The sequence below is a fragment of the Carlito syrichta genome, unplaced genomic scaffold (genome assembly GCF_000164805.1).
Source record: "Carlito syrichta isolate Samal-C Ts95f unplaced genomic scaffold, Tarsius_syrichta-2.0.1 Scaffold303572, whole genome shotgun sequence".
Lineage (NCBI taxonomy): Eukaryota > Metazoa > Chordata > Mammalia > Primates > Tarsiidae > Carlito > Carlito syrichta.
This window is the reverse complement of record NW_007247668.1, coordinates 166,615-187,599: the sequence shown is the minus strand read 5'-3', so window position 1 is coordinate 187,599 and position 20,985 is coordinate 166,615. Positions and strand designations below refer to the sequence as shown.

The 20,985-nt window shown below is 37.7% G+C and overlaps 1 protein-coding gene across 1 annotated transcript in view; it reads right to left on the bottom strand.

Moving 5' to 3' along the window:
• KIF13A (kinesin family member 13A) overlaps window positions 1-20,985 on the bottom strand; it is a gene marked incomplete at its 5' end in the record, with an annotated part of 226,880 nt that overhangs the window by 111,921 nt on the left and 93,974 nt on the right. The window contains one exon of the mRNA XM_021712662.1: window positions 9,946-10,006. Within this exon, the coding sequence (XP_021568337.1) occupies window positions 9,946-10,006 (61 nt within the window). The remainder of the gene's footprint in view (window positions 1-9,945; window positions 10,007-20,985) is intronic.

Below are 20,985 nucleotides of genomic sequence, written 5' to 3'. Positions count from 1 at the left end.
TCACCTCAGCCTCCCAAAGGCGCGGGATTACAGGCTGAGCCACCGAGCCCGGCTTATAAGATAAATTTTTAACTGACTTCCATGTGTCCAGTTCTCTGAATTAACCAACATTATCTCTTCCATCTATAAACTACACCAATGCATGCCCATTGCATGCTAAATCACCCCAGCTGGTAGGCTATTCTCTGGACTCCCCACCAGCTGAGTTATGCTCTTACAAAGGGTCAGTTGTGTTTGCTCCTAAACTGGTTTTATGTCCGTTGTACTTTATGTAATTATGTAATCTAATATAGCAAACACAGGAAAAAAAGCATTGCTGATTCTAAGAAAACTCTAAGTTGAACAACTTAATAAAGCTGTTACTCAAAGAAATTTTGTCAAATCAGGTATGAGTGAGACAATTTACAGAAGAGTAAAATAAAATTTTTAAAACTTTAGGAGGACTTGGCATTTAGATTTGTTCATAAATGTTTTTCAAGATGGCAAGCATCATTTATAAGAAATTCCTACTTTAACCACCTTTTCAAATAGCCAACTACTAGCATTTATTTTAACTATAGGGAAAACTTTTATGGTTTAAGCTTAATAGCTAACAATTACCAAGCATTTCTTCCATGTAAGGCATTTGCTGAATGCTTCATATACTTAATCTCATTTCAATCTCATGAAATTTATAAAAGGTGCTGTCATTATTGCCTACTGTCACCTAGCTGGGAAGTGGCAGAGCTAGGATCTGAGCCCAAGAAGTATGATTTCAGAGCTTGTGCTTTTAATTACTAGAAATAGGACTTTCATTCAAACAGAGCTCTTGAACAGTAAATTAATGAACCAATACCATATGCTAGAGTAAATTGATATTGTGGAACTCTGCTAAAAAATTGATTCTATTTTGGCTACCGTTGGCTTTTAGAATGTAAATTTTGATGCACAAATGTTTGGTCTCATGATTCTGCTTTGGTTAAGAAAAGTGAAGCAGAAATCATTTCTACCTCTGAGCATATAAAATCACCCACCACGGGAAGAGAATCAAACATAGTTGCTCTTTCCACAGCATTAGCCCCTGGATTGGAGGTACTCATCTGTCCACTCAGAGTAGAAAGCAATGCTAGCAGAGTAAGAGTCAGGTATACAACCTTTCTCCTGAGTTGCAGAGTATTAACAATGCCTGAAAACACATGGCTTCAGCAAATTTAAGCAACATGCTATATGGCAAGAACTGTTACATCATTTCTAAGTCAACTCTTTAGAATCTCACAGCCCAGGGAATGTTCCCATTCACACCGACCCTCAGATACACAACTACCAAGCTGGTTTTTATTTTTGTATGAAGGTTTATAGAGAGCTAGGAAGAAAACAAAAACTCAGGTTGCTGGAAGTCACTGTTATCTACTAACATGGCACATTTTAGGAAATGATTTTTAAAAAATGCATTGACTCAGTGTCAAGAATGCTTTAATTGCAATTAGCAGTGATTTAAACATTTACAAATACAGCTCTCAAGTTTATCAGTATTGAATATCATATAATAACCTTATAATCTGAAATGTGGGTCTATGTATATGTGCATGTATACATGAGGTTTGGAGAAAGATATGAGTTTATGCAGAGATGCCATGCTTTAGGTGTCTAATTCTGGTTTTTGTTGTTGTTGTTAGATCTAGCATGGTTATTTTTGCTTCAAACTCAGAATAACCTGCCAGATAAATATTAATATAACTACCTACCCTAAAGGTAATAGGACCTACCCTAAAAGTAATAGGAGAAAGAGATAATATATTTAAAATGCTTCCAAGCATAACTCAATGTAATGCAAATAGCTTGACAAACAAGCCTTTAATTTGCCTCTGAAAAGTCCACTGGAACAGCTGTGCAGCCCACATAAAATGGCTGATTCATGTTTTATCAGAGAGCTGGAGGGGATCTGAGATCATTCCAGGCCATATCTCCTACTTTCACAGTTGAGAAACAGAGACCCACAGAGGTTATTTGCCCGAAGAAGCAGCTTGTAGCACAACCAGGTCTCATAAATCCCAGTATAATGCATTTTCTTTCCAAAGTGCTGATGCTACTACCCAGATTACTGTCACAATGAGACAATCACAAAAATGATGATAAATATGAAAGGAGTGCTTCCCTCACAGCAGGTACTTTATACAAACAGATCATTTAGTCCTCAAATCAGTCCTATGAGACCAGAAATATCATTATTCTTATTTACCATATGAGGAAACAAAGGCATAGTGAGATTCAGTAACTCCTCCAGCTTTACAGATGAAAGTAGTAGAGAAAGGATTTGAACCCAGTGTGACTAAAAGCCTACATTCTTCAACTGCTCCAACCAACCCATTATCCCTACTAGAGAATACGTGCTTCTAAATAGAAACACCTGAGAGTGGAGGCTCTCGCTGTAGATTTTAATAAACAGCAAATCATAATTGAGAATTTAACATTTCATTTTGACACATCACAGGAAACTTAAAGCCTTTGCTTCTCTTTGCTGCTCTCTCAATCTGTGTTTTCTCTCTCCCCCCACCCACCCACGCTAACTCCTAGTTTTGAGAGCTGCTTTGAGAGCCCTGATTCAGTATCAATGATGCCATTATTCATCAAGCCTGACAAATAGGTCGGTTTCAGGAAATATGTGCTTCCCCTTCTCCATTTCCCCTATTTCCCACCAAAGAATGAATGCTTCTATCTTAATTCTATTCACAATTAAGAAAGAATTGCTTTTTCTTAATGCAAGAAAGGAAATCAAGTTAGCATGAAAACCAATCAACTAATCTACTGGTAATGTGTTTACTAGACAGATTATTATAATGAATGAAAACTTGAGAGAATAGTAGCAAGACTTTTACTTTTAGTTAAGGGGGAGAAGTCTCACAGTATTTGTACAATAATGGGGATTTTTAAAGAATAAGAAAATACCCACCCAATTTTGTAAATTGACATTGCACTATGAGCCAGGAAAACCCTATTTTAGGGCTAATTGGAACGTGGTCTTCAACACTATCATACAACCTAAAATTTAGTACATCTTAGGCTAACAGTATGTTTAAAAATCATTTGTATCTTTTTAAGTATATCTGAACATACTATTTGTAATAAAGAACTTCAGAAATCTTAAGTTTTACCATTGACTTTCATCATCTGTACTTACTTAATAAAGTTATTTCTGGTTAAGAAAAAAAGTTTGTCCTATATGCAGGGGCATGAGAGATATATATTACAGAAGGCTAGAGTATTCCCTGTGGACAATAATGAAGAATGTGATTCCAGAAGATATGGAAAAGAAAGAGAAAAACCATCTTCCTTAAGCATTATTTTAACCACATCACTTCAATAACCCCTATTTTCACCACATCAGTCTAAACTTCTTAGTTTTTTTGAATTTCCTATTATTTGGCCTCATCAAACATGTACAAATAAGTCTCTCATGGTGTCCCTCTAAGATGCACTTTCTGCTCAGAACATCACACTTGGGTATCTTCCCCTATAGAAATGTCAAATTAAGTATCATAAATTTATGGGCACCTTCCATGAATCAGTACATAAAGTGAATTATTCAACCCTTACAACAACCATATGACAAAGGCATTATCATTTCCATTTTATAGGAAACAAAGTTTAATTCAGAAAAATTCAAGAAATTGTCCAAAAGTTTGGGCATGGTGGCTCACACCTGCAATCCCAGTACTTATGGGAGGCCAAGGCAGGAGTACTGTTTGGGGCCAGGAGTTCAAGACCAGCCTGAACAACATAGCAAGGCCTTGTCTCTATTTAAGAAAGAAAAGAAGGGAGGGATGGAGGGAGGGAGGGAGGGAGGGAGGGAGGGAAAGAAAGAAAGAAAGAAAGAAAGAAAGAAAGAAGGAAGGAAGGAAGGAAGGAAGGAAGGAAGGAAGGAAGGAAGGAAAGAAAAGAAGGAAGAAAGAAAGAAAAAGGAAGGAAGGAAGGAAGGGAAGAAAGGAAGGAAGGGAAGGAAGGAAGGGAGGAAGAAAGAAAGAAAGAAATTGTCCAAGAGAACCAAAGCAGAGGTGCTGAGATTCAAACCTGTCTGACATAAAAGCTCACGCTCTCTCCTTGATCCCATGTTGCTTCCTATTGTTTAGATGCCTTCTAGGCTCCCCTTTGACTAAACTCTATACTAAGCTTTTTTTCTTTAATTGATAAATAAGATTGTAAATATCTATGGTGTTACAGGATGCTTCAATATATGCATACATTGTGGAATCACTAAATCAGTCTATTTAATATATGCATTACCTCAAATACTTTTTCTCCCCTTGGGCTTAACTTTTATGCCTAGTTTCAGTCCCATTTCCTCTCTGATGGCTTCCCAAACAACTTCAGCCTTTCTAGATTTTGTCTCTCCTTGCATAACATTTAAAAGCTATAAAATTTAGAGTTTGAATATTATCTCAAAATGTTGTTTGATATGCATTTGTTTTGCTTTCCAACTTATTTTTGGGTTTCTCAAAATCTCCCTGGGATTTATACACAGTAGAAGTTTCATGAATACTCAAGGAATTTTTCTGAGACTTTTTGGTTTCTTGGGTTATATGAGAGCAACCAACAATTGACATTGGGTTAAGGCACAGAATGAGTAGTGGGGAGTCCTAGAACAGAGTATAGAGAAGGTAGACTAGGGCTATATGATAAAGAACCTTAAATGTAGCCCAAGGAGTATAGACTTTATTTGGCAGGTGATGAGGAATCCTAGAACAAGTATTTGAGAATTGCATAAGAGCTCCAGTTTAAGAAGATACATCTGGCTGCATCTTGAATAACATCAACTTAACAGGATAGAAACTGGGATTTGTACAGGCATAGCATGTGTACCCATTTGTCTCTGCAATGGTAGGAAATGTTCTACTTTTGGTGTTTATTTAAATCTGAAAGCACACACCCAGCACAAAAACACATATAGTGCTGACAGTTAAGACAGATTGTCCCAGACTCTCTAGAATTTATTATATAAAGTCCCAAAGGGCTGATAAAAAGACAAATTAATTTTAACCAACATTAAGAATGACTTATTCACTTTAATAAATGCAATGCTAAAGTTGCAGGAATGCTGTTTGGAAAGGCTAATTTATCCAATGTTAGCAGAAAGAAATTTTCCTAGTTCAAGATTGTTAGCCTTTGAAAAAATTATCTATCAAATAATTCCTCAAAAAGTTTGCTTTATAAGGAAAAGGAAATAATTAATTTCCTATAAGCAAGTAACCTCTTTTTTTTTTCTTGAGTCAGAGTCTCACTTTGTCGCCCAGGCTGGAGTGCAGTGGCATCATGGCTGCCCAAGTAGCCAGGACTACCGTTGTGAGCCACCACACTTGGCTAATTTTTTGATTTTCATAGAGACGAAGTCTCACTATGTTGCATATGTCTTCACTATGTCTTCAACTCCTGGGCTCAAGGAATTCTCTTGTCTCAGCCTCCCAAAGTGCTAGGATTATAGGCATAAGCCACCACACCCGACCTAATTTCTTATAAGCAATAGACTCTTTTTATCTCCAAATATTTAAAGATCTATGTCTTTCTGTGTTTTTGTTTTTAACTAAATAAAAAAGTCATTCTATAATCTTATAAGTGGAAATAAGGAGAAAACACACTATTAAGATAAAATATCTACTTCAAGGGAGTTATTGTTCAGTATGGTAACTACAGTTAATAACAATGACCCCGCAATACCCCTACTGGGAATATACCCTGCAGAACTCAAATCACTCTATAAAAAAGATACCTGCATATGTATGATTATCGCAGCGTAGTTCACAATAGCAAGAACATGGAACCAACCGTGCTGCCCATCAAAAGAGGACTGGATATACACAATGGAATATTACACAGCCACAAAAAAGAACAAAATCATGAACTCTGCAGGAACCTGGATAGACTTAGAGTCTGTAATACTGAGTGATCTTTCACAGAAACAATGAACTGAGTATCACATGTTCTCACTCATAAGTGGACCTTGAACAACTATCGTAATACTATCGGAAAATAATTGACAATAGTGGAAACTGCGGGAACGTGGGGCAGTGGGGAGGTAGGATCAGCAGTAGTGGGAAACTGCCTGGGGAAGGGCGGGGTACACCTCATCAACAAGGGTACCTGCACAATGAATATTTGTATACCTAACCCTGAATTGTACCGCACAATTTTAAAACAAAAAATGTAAAGATGAAAAAAAAAAGAAAATTGCTAAAAGAGTAGATGTAAGTGTTCTCACCACTAAAAATTATGAGTATATAAGGTAATATATGTTAATTAGCTTGATTTAGCCATTCTACAATGTCTCAAAACACCATAATGTACATGATAAATACATGCATCTTTTATTTTTCAATTAAAAATACATTTTAAAAAGATGAAATATCCAAGAAAATGGGGGACACTATCAGAAGGGAAGGAAGCAAAGACTTCCTCCACTAAAACAAATGCTTCCCTCTTGAGCTAAAGCAGTTGTTGTTGATTCCTAGGAAGGCCTAAGATTCACCTATGATCATAAATAATAAAACAGCAATTATTTGTGTTAGTGGAATGACGATGCATGGGATGATAAAATGCCTCAAGACAAAACACTAGCAAAATGTGGGGCTAGAAGGCAACATTTCCCTGACAAACATGTAGTTTTAGTTCATATGACCACTGATTGCTTGGGTCATTCAGGATCTGATAGGCAAACCAACAGCATCTGTGCTTTGCCAACATAAAAAGAGCAGGTGTTGGCTGCAAGTTAATGACAAGGAAAGGCATGACAAATGAAACCTATTTCTCATGTGATCATCACAACAGCTACCATTTAGCTTGAGATGGTGCCCCCATTGTCTTGAATAGAATCCTTAGAACATCACTGAAGACACTAATACCTTTCTTTACAGGTGAAAAACTTGAAATAAAGAAGTTGGAAGGAAGGAGCTGTCCAAGGTTTTGCAAGTCTAAGCCAGATTCTGAAACCAAATCTTATTGACAGCAAACCCATGTGGTAGAATTGGAAAGAATGGATGTGAATTACATGGGAAAAACAACACACTGAAGAAATTAAAGAGAATAGATGCAATGGTCAGGGGAAGAGGGAGCAAGACAACCAATGAGAAGCAGCTAGTGAAAGTCACTCTCGGGGAGTGAACCTAAACAGAAAGTGCCTCAGTACTCAGAGAGGAATGAGACCAACAGTACATTCTATGGCTCACCAGAGAAGCGACAGGACCTACACAGTGGGCAAAAAAGAGCAAAATTGATCAGCCTCAGTTGAAACTAGGCAGACTTTGTCAGATCACCATCATAAACCATGAGCAGCCTCCAGATGTGGCAGGGGGAGAGACAGAATTCAAAGGGTTGATTATAAAATTGCTCCATGAGATCTAAGAGAAAAAAATTATTCGGGACATGAATAAAAAATTCTCCAGAAAGGTTAAAATAAAAATTTTAAAAAAAGAGTCTAAGAACTTGAAGACAAGACTTTTGAAGTAACCCAGTTAGACAACAACAACAACAACAACAAAAAAGAGTCAAGAGATTAGAGCAAAGTCTCTAAGAAAAGTGGGATCATGTAAAACAACCAAACCTAAGAATCATAAGTGTTCCTGAGGAAGAAGGGAAAGCAACAGGTTTGGAAAACCTATTTGAAGGAATAATTGAGGAAAACATCTCCTGGCCTTCTCAGAGATTTAAACATCCAGATACAAGAAGTCCAAAGAACTTCTGGAAGATTCATTGCAAAAAGGTTATCGCTAAGGCATATAGTCATCAAGTTATGCAAAGTTAATGTGAAGGAAAGAATTTAAAAACAGTGAGACAAAAGCATCAAATAACAAATAAAGGTAAACCTATCAGACAAATAGACATCAGCAGAAATCCTACAAGTCAGAAGGGACTGGGTCCTATCTTCCACCTTCTCAACAGAGTAACTGTCAGTCAAGAATTCTATATCTCACAAAACTAAATTTCATAAATGAAGGAGAAATAATCTTTCTCAGATAAGCAAATACTAAGAGTATTTGTCACTACTAGATCAGCTCTACAAGAAATACTCAAAGGAGTTCTAAATATTGAACTCCTTTCTAAATACTGAAAAAAAGGTTGAAGCCTGGGCACAGTGGCTCATGCCTGTAATCTCAGCATTTTGGGAGGCTGATGCAGGGGATTGCTTGAACTCAGGAGTTCAAAACGAGGCTACTCAACATAGCGGGATCTTGTCTTTACAAAAATTAAAAATTTAGCTGGGTATGGTGGTGCATACCTATAGTCACAGCTATTTGGGAGGCTGAGGAGGAAGGATTGCTTTAGCTGCAGTTGTGAGCACGCCACTACCCTCAACCCTGGCCAACAGAGTGAAACCTTGACTCAAAAAAAACAAAAACCCCACACTGGAAATTATAGAAAAACACTGGAAATCATAAAGTTTACAGGGCTTATAGAACACCAACACAACAGAGAGAGAGAGAGAGAAAGAGAGAAAAGCAACCAGGTAATAATCAGCACTACGAATGAAATAGGACCTTATATATCATTACTAACCCTGAATACAAATAGATTGGCAGAACTGATTTAAAAAATCCAAATATCTGCTGCCTTCAAGAAACCCACTTAACACACAAAGACTCCCACAGACTCAAAGTAAAGGAATGGAAGAAAAATTCCACGCAAATGAAAACCAAAAATAAGAGTAGTCATTCTCATATTAGATAAAACTGACTTTAAATTAACAACAATGAAAAAAAGACTAAGAAGGTTATATATAATGATAAGAGAATCAATTTGCTAAGATATAATAATTTTAAATATATATGTACCTAACACCAGAGCTCCCAGCTTTACAAAACACATTCTCCCATACAAGTACTAAGCACGCCTGACCCTACTTAGCTTCTGAGATCAGATGAGATCAGGTGTGTTCAGGGTAGTATGGCTGTAGACTACAAAAGAAATTCTACTAGACCTAAGAAAAAAGATAGATAGCAATACAATAACAGTGGGAGACTTCAACATCCCACTGACAACAACAGAGAGATCATCAAGGCAGAAAGTCAACAAAGAAACATTAGAGTTAAACTGGACCGTAGAGCAAATAGACCTAACAGACATCTACAGAACATTTCACCACAAAACTACAGAATATACATTCTTCTCTTTGGCACCTGGAATTCTCCAAGATAGACCATATGACAGGCCACAAATCAAGTCTCAATAAATTTAAAAATAATCAAAACCAGCCGGGCTCAGTGGCTCAGCCTGTAATCCCGCGCTTTAGGAGGCTGAGGTGAGTGGATTGCCTGAATACCTGGGTCCGAGACCCGCCTGGGCAACTTGGTGAGACCTCATCTCGACAATAAATCAAAAAATTAGCCGGGCGTGGTAGCAAGCACCTGTAGTTCCAGCTACTTGGAAGGCTGAGGCGGAAGAATTGCCGGAGCCCAGCAGGTCAAAGCTGCGGTGGCCGGGAGCGTGCCACTGCACTCCAGTCTGGGCGACAGAGTGAGACTCTAACTCAAAAAAAAAAAAAAAAAGATCAAAACCATAACAAGCACCTTCTCAAACCACATTTGAACAAAACTAGAAATCAACTCCAAGGAGAACTCTCAAACAGTCATGATGAAAGACGAGGACAAGCCGGGCTCGGTGGCTCAGCCTGTAATCCCGCGCCTTTGGGAGGCTGAGGTGAGTGGACTGCCTGAGCCCGTGGGTTCGAGACCCGCCTGGGCAGCGAGACCTCATCTCTACAAAAAATCAGCCAGGCGTGGTAGCGCATGCCTGTAATTCCAGCTACTTGGAAGGCTGAGGCTGAAGGATCGCCGGAGCCCAGTAGGTCAAGGCTGCAGTGGCGGGGAGTGGCCACTGCACTCCAGTCTGGGCAACAGAGTGAGACTCCAACTCAAAAAAAAAACAAAGACGAGGACAGAAGTTCAACTGTCAGGTGCAGACAGACAGAGAGAGTCAACTTACCAGCGTATTTTGTAGTGTTAGATTCATCCATGGACCAAAAGCAATAATCAAAGGCAAATACCTGAAAAGAATAAAATATTAAAATTAAAAATAATGAACTTCATATGAGTAAATCAGACTGAGAAAAAAGACACTGATGAAGATGAGAAGAATAAAACTTCTGTTTGACTTTAAAAATCACTTCAGGTTTGATGCTTCTGTTAACCATGCAACTTCTTTTGACTATATGTGTGGTTTGCTTTCTGCATATAAGTAAGTAGAATATGAAAGTTACTATTTATCTATAATTCAAGTAAGTAGCTATCTTAAGCAGATTTCTAAAACAATACATTTAAGGAGAAAAATCAATGACTTTTCTCCCAAGTCCACAGTTTCAGCATCCACCGAAATCTTACAGCTGTATCTCCCTCAGTTTCCCAAGTAATATTAAAGTGATTAATGTTCATTTAAACCAGTCCCTTCTAATTTTCCATGATATCATTTCTAGCATAGCTGAAGCTCAAAATACCCCATATTTCCACCCTGGACTCCTTTCTCTCTTTTTTTCGGTATGCAATATCTGGCCAAGTGCTGTTATTAACTCAATAGCTCACTCTTGCAAGCATTAATTATCCATATTGCTTTTGTATTCCTATCATATACAAATGACTTATGCTTCCTTCATAAGCACTCCCATTTAACCACTGTTTTTTTCATACATATTACCTCCTCCTACGATCCAGCCATTAATACATGCATCAAGCAATGTTCCCCAAAGCATGTTCCAAGGAACAGTAGTTTCATGATATGGTCCATAAAGGAAAGATTAAATCATGTTGGAAATGGTACACATTTTACCTTATTTGAAATTCTCAATGCAATTCTCAATATTAAAGGTTCTGAAAGGTCTCTAATAAAGAAACCCATTTAATTGTTTAACTTTTTATTTCCCCAATTGTGTGAGAAGACCCTTTTTTGAGCAACACCTATTAATATACATAGAAACTACTGTTTCTCAGTATATTCCTTAGCAAACTCACCCAGATAGCTCAGCATCTACTTTCCTGGTCTCCTTGTTATTGCCTTTCTTCTCTTGTGGCCCAAATAGCAAATTACAAACCTCCCATAGACAGGATCTTTTAATGCTTAATCATTTCCAAGAGACCTTAAGTGTTGAGCAAATGGAACCTATGTTTTTTGTTCTGGCATTTAAGACTGTTCACCATAAGGCCCTTTCTAGCCTATTAACTCCAAGTTCCTCATGCTCCAGTGGAACTTGACCTTACCTCAGAATTACTAAGTATAAGTTCATCTCTGTGCTTGTTTTCCTTTTCATTCCATCTTTCAAAATACATCATACTCCTTAAGGCCCTGTACAATACACTTTTCTTCCAGGAAGCATTTTTTGGTTAAATTCAAAGGAATTATCTTTCCTTTCTCTGAAACTTCACAACAATATTTAGTTCTTTTTTATGGTTCCTATCTCAGTTATTCTAATTTTCACTTATCATGTATATGATCTGTATATATGTTTTATCTTCACTTGTAGACTAAGTTTCTTTTTTTTTGAGTTGGAGTCTCACTCTGTCACTCAGACGGGAGTGCAGCGGCCGCTCCCAGCCACCGCAGCCTCGACCTACTGGGCTCCAGCGATCCTTCCACCTCAGCCTTACAAGTAGCTGGAACTACAGGTGCGCACTACCATGCCTGGCTAATTTTTTGATTTATTGTAGAGATGAGGTCTCGCTAAGTTGCCCAGGTGGGTCTCAAACCCTTGGGGTCAGGCAATTCACTCACCTCGGCCTCCCAAAGTGCTGGGATTACAGGTTGAACCACCGAGACTGGCCGACTAAGTTTCTTGAAGGTCAGGACCATATCTTCAAAAATTGCAATACTCATAGTAGCTGCTTTATAATTACTTATTAAATTATTAATAGCACTGACATCTTACAAGGAAGCAGGCACTTTTTACATCAAAAAATACTACATTATGCTCTGAATAGTTTCAACACTACATATACTTTAACATTTCTTAAATGGTTTCAGGTGTATATGATGTATACAACTTACACTATCAATACCAGATGCAAATTCAATTGTTACTTATAAAAACATTCACTCTGGTCTTATAATAACCAAGTTTCAAATGAACAGTTATGAAACAATAGTTTCAGCCAACACAATGTGGAATATTTACTGCATTCAAGGGCTCTTCCAGTGACTCAAGAGACCACACAGGCATAATCCAGTTAATCTTCTTGCCTCTGGGCTGGACTGAACTTCAACACTTCCCCTGAGAAATGCAGATATGCCTTGTTTTTTAAAACATTTCCAGAAAAGGAAATTCTACAACGTCCCTTTAATGGCATCTTATAATCATCTTATAATACTTAACTTTCATTCCCAGGGCATTTTCCTTTTCTTTTGTCCTAAGTCAGCTTTCCTTACTTTAAAAAGTCAATAGAGGCTATATTTCAATTTTTTAAAGTATCTCCTCTAGAATTTCAGTAATTTCTTTAGTTGTTGCTACATATAGTGTAATACTCATTTATTTCCCACATGTTAATTTTTCATGCCTATCTCAAACTTATTTTTAACAGTTTGCCACTCTACAAACAAGGTCAGAAAGTTAGAGATTTACATTCACAGTAAGCTACTTGAAATGAAATGCAATCCACCCCAAATTTGAGGGTTTACCTATCAGTAAGAATCATTACAAATTCCGTTTCTAACAACCAGAATTAATCATTTAAAGTTGTTTTCAGTCAGGTATGGTGGCTCATGCCTATAATCTCAGCACTTTGAGAGGCTGAAATGGAAGGATCACTTGAGCCCAGAGGTTCAAGACCAGCCTAGGAAAGAGCAAGATCCTCTTAAAAAAAAAAAAAATTAAAATAGCTGGGCATGGTGGTGCATGCCCGTAGTCACAGCTACTTGGGAGGCTGAGGTGGGAAGACTGCTTGAGCTTAGGAGTTCAAGGCTGCAGTGAGCTATGATTGCGCCACTGCACTCTAGCCTGGACAGCAGAGTAAGAGTCTTGTTTTTTTTTAAGTTGTCTTTGCTAACAAAAGAGAAAATGACAAGAATTTTTATTTAAGCATTTGCTCCCTAAAATTCAGATAAATCTTAAAACCCTGCAGAGGGGTTAAAAAAAAAGCCATGACAATACTGACAGATACAACTATTCTTTGTGTGCCAAATACCAGCCTGCTCTTGAACAGAATCAAGACTTGAATTTAGACATCTTTAATCAAAGGCATTTTACAAAGATGATGCCTGAGTCATGGAGTACAGATTGTCATTTTACCATTTACTAGCAAGAGAGCTGAAGCCCAGAAATCTGAGTAAATTCCTTAAAGCACAAAGAAGTGAACAAAAAAATTCTTGTTATATTTTTTTCTCTTTAATCTCAGCTAGAAATGATCCCCCAATACTCTTTTTCATCTATGAAATTCTACAGTACTTTGTAGCTCCTATGGTAATATTCACATATGCATCAGTTCTTCTGCATGGGTCTTAATTCCAACTCTAGATGGTGAGCTCCCTGGTAGCAGGACAAAGCTCCGTGCACCTCATAATGCTTGGTTCAGTATCTCATGCAGGGCACCCCAATGTACATAATATTTTTTCAGTTAATAAACATATGACCAGGGGAAGGAGTTGGAATGTAAACAAGAACATACAATGAATGTGAGAACTGTTATGAATAAGCAGAAGTTTATGCCATAGTATATATTTTTAGACGTTTCACTACTTTCAGGTGCATGTCTTGGGATCAGCCTTCAATGGTCAAATATGGATTTGGTCACTAGATGAGCAGTGGGGTCCCCTTCAGCACCGTTATTCCATGGTTTAGGTGGATAAACAAGCCACAGCCACATCATGCACAATTTGTTATTTGCAAAGAAATGAGAATAATTACTTGGTTGGCTGTGTCACTAGAAATATTACTTGTTGTGACTGCTACTAAAGCGGTTTTAAAGGTGTTTAAAACAAATATCTTTGTCTAATATCTTTGTCACAGGTAGCCCATTTCCCTTGCAAGCTCTATTTACAAACGAATATCCTTCTTTTCATGGCCAAAATGTAATTATAATTGAATAACACAAGATTTGCTACAAAAGGAAACATGATTTTCTTAGGTTTTACAGTAGTTTTGATTTTCCAATATAAAATCCACTGACATTTCAAAAGGGAGAAAGCCAGTTTCTTTAGAATTATTCCTTGGAAACTGACCACTTGGAACAAAAAGAAAATCTCTTCTTTAAGACTTCTAGCACATTTCATTATAATTCCTAACTGCTTGTTTTATCTATTCATTGTGAAGTCACTAGTATCATAGCTGGAGTGAGGAAGACAGGGCTTCTTAGTGAAACAACTGAGTAAAAAAATAAAATGGAAACCAAGTATAAGTTTCATATTTTATCAATGCCAACCAATATTGTGAGAATTTTTTTTTTTTTTTTTTTTGGTAAAGGCATTCATAGCTTTTCAACTAGAAAAAGAACCAAAAGTACTGATGTTCTCTAGTCATTTTTAAAATCTAAAAGTCATTGTTTTCATTTTTTTCAACAAAACATGACTCCACCTTCTCAGAATCCCACTCCTTCCTCTTAGTTTGCCTCTTGCAATACTCATACCAGCATTTAATTCCCCACAGCTTGCTGAACATCTGCTCCACCTTCATCAGTCTCTTAAAAACATTAGCTTTGCATTTTTGTGAACCACTGAACATCTAGTAAAGTTACTAATGCTGTTTTTAATAAGGCAAATGTGTTGAGAGATTTGTATCCTGAGGTAATGGAGTTCCAGGACATATGAGCAGGATGCAGCACAGTTAAACGTCACTCTTATCTGAAAGTTCTATCTCTGATGGCATTTCAGCAAAATTCAATTTACAGTTTAAAAAAAAAAAAAAAAAGTAGAAGAATGAAAGAAGTATCTTCTATGGTCTTTGGAGAACCAGAAGGCAACAATGTTTTAACAAATGTAACCTGTAATCATTCTTCTGATCCATATAAGCCAAATGTGAAAGTACTTTCAATTGTATTACCTCTGTATCCTTTTATTTATTCTTTCTAGTTCTGTGTTTTCACTAATATGGTCTCCAACTGTACAATGTTTAAACTAGAAGTACTCAAATAATACCCACTTGACAATTTTCTCAGTTTTAGGTGCTGTAGGGAACTCAGATATGTATTAGGCATGTTTTATGTCCTCTAATTGTTTAGAGTTCAGTTAAAAAGACAAAACATAAGACAATTATCCTTTAAAAAAATGCACATCTTTTCAAAATATTTAAATACCTCTCAGATCCTCTCCCCAGGCAGAAAGTGATTACTCTAATACTTATTATGTTAAGCGAATTTAATTTTATGCAAAAAATATTTCTGAGCATATACATCAGATTTTTGCAAAGTGAGTCAAAGTCTATCCTCTTTTAATTCCTCTTTATTAAAGTCTTCCAATGTCATCTCATATGTCACTTCCTTATAAAACCTTTAAGGATACCCCTTTTCATTACTATGAATTCTATACTAGCTGAATTGGACTGTGTGTATGTATATAAAAACATCTGTTCATGTGTGATTCCCTTTGTTCTGCTACATTACTAATTCTTAGATGACAAAGTCTTGGTGTTCCTAATGTTTTCATTACCAAGCAAAATTACTCTGAAAATTTATGTTTTAAAGCAACTTTCTGGTGAATTATCTCTTAATTAAAAGATCTTCGCCAGGCTCAGTGGTTCAGCCTGTAATCTCGCTCCTTTGGGAGGCTGAGGTGAGTGGATTGCCTGAGCCTGCGGGTTCGAGACCCGCCTGGGCAACTTGGCAAGACCTCATCTCTACAAGTTAAAAAAAAAAAATTAGCCGGGCATGGTAGCGTGAGCCTGTAGTTCCAGCTATGTGGAAGGCTGAGGCAGAAGGATCGCCGGAGCCCAGCAGGTTGAGGCTGAGGTGGCCAGGAGTGGCCACTGCACTCCAGTCTGGGCAACAGAGTGAGACTCCAGCTCAAAAAAAAAAAAAAGAAAAAAAGATCTTGCAAATCTGTGATTTCGTGAATGATGGCTGCTTAAAATAGTGCTTCAAGTAGTTCAGCCAGTAAAACAGCACCACAACAGTACTTTGGCACTCTATAGACATTATTTGTGTCTACTGAATTCCCACTCTTTTCTCAAAACGACAGGAGCACATAATCCTACTCATCTGTATGTTATGTCAACGGTCAGCTGCCTCCTCAGTTCTGAGTGCTTCCATCAATGACCAGGAAACCCTCTGGATGTATTGAACGTAGTAGTATATCCAGGAAAAAAAAAAAGAGAAGGGAGAGCCAGGTGTGGTGGCATATGCCTGTAGTTCCCCATACTCGAGAGGCTGAGAAGAAGGATTGCTTGAACCCAGGAGTTCAAGGCTGTAGTGTGCAGTGATCATGCCTGTAAATAGCCACTGTACTCCAGTCTGGACAACCTAGAACTTCCACTTAAAAGAAAAGAAAAGAAAAGAATAAAAAAGGAGGTGGAGGAGGGAATATAGAACTATAAGGGAAACGCTCTTTCCTGTAATCTCTCCTCCTCACCTCACCTCCCTGCCCAGTGAACTACCACTCATTCTTCAGACCTGCCCAAATGTCACCTAATCTAATGCTTCCTTGATTTCCTCTCTGTAATCACTCCCTTCTCTGTGCTGCCTTAGCCAACAGATCCCCCCCCAATACATACCAACAGCCTCCCCATAATACTCATCTACCTAAATAATAGTACATTTTACATTTAGTCAGGACTGTGGTAACCTAAGCAGAATACCTACAAATATAACGATTGGCACACAGTATAAATCAGTATACGGCAGCCCTTGTTATCAGTATTAGCTACTGATGGGCTTCTCTCCTCTGTTAATAACACAGCTACCACTTGTAGTGTTTACCAGGCACCAACCCAAATGCTTTATATTCTCACCAAGCTAGGAGATTTTCTGAGCCAGGGCCTATGCTCACTCATTTCTTTATTCTCTATAGACACAGCACATAGTAGATAGATGCTCAGTATTTGCTGAAATAAACAGAGAGAGAAGTAAAAAGGCAGAAAAGACTGTAAGTGGAGGAGTTGCTACAGACTGTTTGGCTCTGTGTCAAAAAAATCAATGCAAAACACACTACTTCCTACCTCTCAAATCCAACATCTAAAGGGCTTCTCTTGGGGGAAAAAGTGTGCTCTATATAGACATGCTTTTGTATAGGGGAGTATGTCTTTTCCTCTATACTGTCCTCGTCCTCTTGTACAATTAAGCCACTGTTCACATCTGCAGACCCAGCTGTCATTAACAGCCTATTCTGTGTCTATCTGTTTTGAAAACTGAGCCCAAGATCTCTCTGCAAATCCCCATTTCTCCAGTTTTAGGAACACTAGATTGCAATACCTTGTTCTGTGATTCCTATTCAAATGTGTTTATTTGGAAGATGACAATTAATATAAAAGAGACTTCAAATTTTTCACATTTCATCACACCATGTTATGAGTCATATCACCCCCCCAAAAAGTACTATATTTCATTTCATGTTGAAATTTTCCTTTTAATGCCAAATTTCAACACCTTTCTCTTTTTTTGTCTCTTTCTTCTAATATCAGAGATGTGAAGAATCATTTTGTTTAAAAAAATGTCAGAGTTAACCTTTATTCATCTTAGAAAAGCTGGACTGAAATAGAAAGGAAACCCTAACACTGAGATCCTGTGTGATCAGGGAACTGTCTCCACTGCTGCTTTTGCAAAAGCAGTTCTGCCAGCATGAATTTCAGCCTGTGTTTGAAGATTTCTGCTACTAAGCAGAAAGAAAACACATCAGAACCATTGTCCTTATTACTGGTGAGGCTCTATTGACAGACTTACCTTCCCATTAAAACAGTGTCAAGTAATTGCTGTCTTTTTTGCAATGTAATTAATCATTTCCTTTATATATACCAAACAAATGTCTTGGATTACACAGTCAACACTGCCTGACTGTGAAGATGTCAAAGCATCTTAAACATTTAAAGCCAATAACATCTGTTGCACATCTACAAGAAAAAAGGCACTATCCATAATCTCAAGGATTTTACATCTGTTCTAAGAAGCGACTATCTGTGGAAAGTACAACTTTGCAATGCAGTTCAAATTTCTAAGGGTGCATGGAGAAAGTGACTCTTTAAGGAATGAATTCATGCTCACATTTATTTAATAAATAAATTTGAAAACAGGAAGCAGTCTTCTCAAAACCCACACCAATATTATAATAGCACAGAGCTTCCATTTAACACTATAGAAATATAAACTAGTGGTGCACAAGCAACAAAGTACTAACTCAATTCTAACTCTTCCAAATACACTACTGATTTCATGTTTAATCTTTTATCATTCATTTTCAAAAATCTGCTTCACGAGTTACTGAGGCGTGGGGATGAGAGTGTCACAAATGCACAATCTGTAGTATTCCTGGTTTTTTCATGTCCTGATCACTTCTCAAAAAACCTAGTCACCCAAATAACTTCTTCAATAGCACCTTCAAAGGTAATGTAAATACGTTCAAACACAGAATATTTCTTCTTCAACAAAAACAGTCCAAAAGATAGGCTGCAAATATCTAAGCATGTACTATATGACCCTATCTGCTATCTCTGATAATGATTATTATTGTTCCTAAAAAAAGGAAAAAAGCACACAGAGATTAAATTTGAGTAACACAGACATCACCTACCCCCAGCAACCTCTGGGTCTGGGTCAGAACACCCAGACCAAAACCTCACTTCATATGCCTATCACCCTCAGCTGGGCCATGCCAAGTACGTCCGGTCACCAAGAGCAGAAAGCCAGGCTGACTACACAGGCCCTGAGCCTAAAGAACTTGAGGTAGTCCAAGGGCTGCAAACATTTTCACACTGGAAGGGGCTGGCAATTTCACTCTGCTGGGGTTGACCCAGGCTGGGTAGGATTCAAGAGACTCTCCCTGGTCCAGAAGGCATTCACTGTTCAATGCTGAGAGACAAGGGCAATCGATATCTTTTTCTCTTGGGGCTTACACTCATGTAACCTGGTACTGTGCCAGCTGCATAGTTTGTAGGCATCTAAAGACACAGAGTGACATTGGAAACAGATTCTGAACATAGCAAAGGAGAAGGAAAGGGAGAGGAATACAGCCTGCAGAAATTCCAAGATAGAAATATGCTGTGCTATGTTTCTGAGGATTTTTTTGATGTTGCTGTTAAAAAAAATTAAAAGCCATGAGAAATTTTTACAAATGTGATTTAGAATGGAATGACCAAGTGTCGTGTATGGTATTACTGTTCCAAATGACTCGCTGCCCTCCTGGTAAGAGGATTATACCTCCTGGCCTATTGCCACATGACTCACAGTGCCTTTAGTAGGAGGAATATAATTACTGGCCCTAATGATGTCAAGCTTGGCCATGTGACTTGTTTTGGCCAATTAAATTGAGAACAAAGTGATATGTGCCAGTTCAGGATAACAGCTTTAAGAGGCCACTGCATGGTTCTCTTTCTTCTCCCCCCCCTCCCCCGTCACAGTATCACCAAGTCCTAGATAGGGGCTGTTCTTCAATCTGCAGCCCAGATTGACACATAACTTCAGACAAATTTTTGTTGTTTAAAGTCATGAATATTTAAGGTCATTACTACTGCATCACCTAGCACAGCAGACTAACACAAGAAGAAGTTACTATAGGATAAACCCTAGAGTATTATCCACCCTATGTTCTACACCCACCAATTATCATCTATCCTGCAGCCAGATGAATTTCTTGCGTGTATAGTTCCCATCATGTAACTTTTACCCAAAGGTCCCAAATGATCTTCATAGCCTACAAGATGGAGATCAGACTCCCAAGCCTCTCTAAGCTACATACTTTCCCAGTTTTTTAATATAGAACTTCCTTTCATGTATTCTACACTCTAAACCAGCGTGCTATACATTACTTTCTAACACATCAATTATGTTGTTTGTCTTCCTTACATCTTGATTCTTATCCTAAATTTCGGTCCTTTGAAATATTACCCATACTTGAAAGCCCTTCTGAAGCTGCATGTAAAACTATGAAGCCTTTCTTCCTCCACAAGTACTGAAGTAGTGAATGATGATGCTTATTATAATCTATTTTTCTATTACTTAGATTACAGTATATGTTTACTCTTCCTCATCACATTATGACTTCTAGAAAACAGAAACCACTAGTTTAATCTTTTGACCCCCCCAAACTCTTCACACAATACTTTTCACAAAAAGTTCTCACTTAATGTTTGCATAAATAATGAAATTTGAATGGATAAGTAAAAACAATTTGTAGAAAAAAATGCACCACGAGAAGGTTATGCTGTCACTGAGTTCATACAGCTGCAACACTCTTAGAAGTGTATAGGATGATGGTAGGGCTGCTGTATTTAACTGCATAAGGAAACAAGCAAAAGCCTTAGGAAGGATGATGAAGAATGCTCAAAAGATGTTCTGTACTCAGCCATGTGTTTGATCTAAAACAGCTGTCCAATAGGAATATAATGTGAGTCACATATGTAATGTAAAATGTTTTCACAGACACGTTCAAAAAGTAAAAAAGACAATTTTAATAATATATTTTACTTAACCCAACACATCAAAAATATTTATCTTTCTTTTTTTTTTTTTCTTGTACTAAGTCTTTGAAACTTTGGGTGTATTTTACCCTTTCAACACATCTCAAGTCACAAGAGCCACATATCACAGTCTCACAAGCCACAAGTGGCCAAATGTACTGGACAGTGAAGGTACAGAACTCATTTCATTGGAGGCCAAATAATTAGTTTTCAGAAATCCATAGCAGGAAAATGGCAAAGGCAACAGAAGATGATGGCAGTTACAAATTTTGAAACCAGACAGAATAAAACCTGCACTTGAGGCCAGGGATGGTGGTTCACGCCTTTCATTCCAGCACATTGGGAGGCCAAGGCAGGATAATCACTTGAGTCCAGGAGTTTAAGAACAGTCTGGACAGCACAGTGAGATCTTGTTATATAAAAAAGACACCTGTGCCCTCATGTTCATT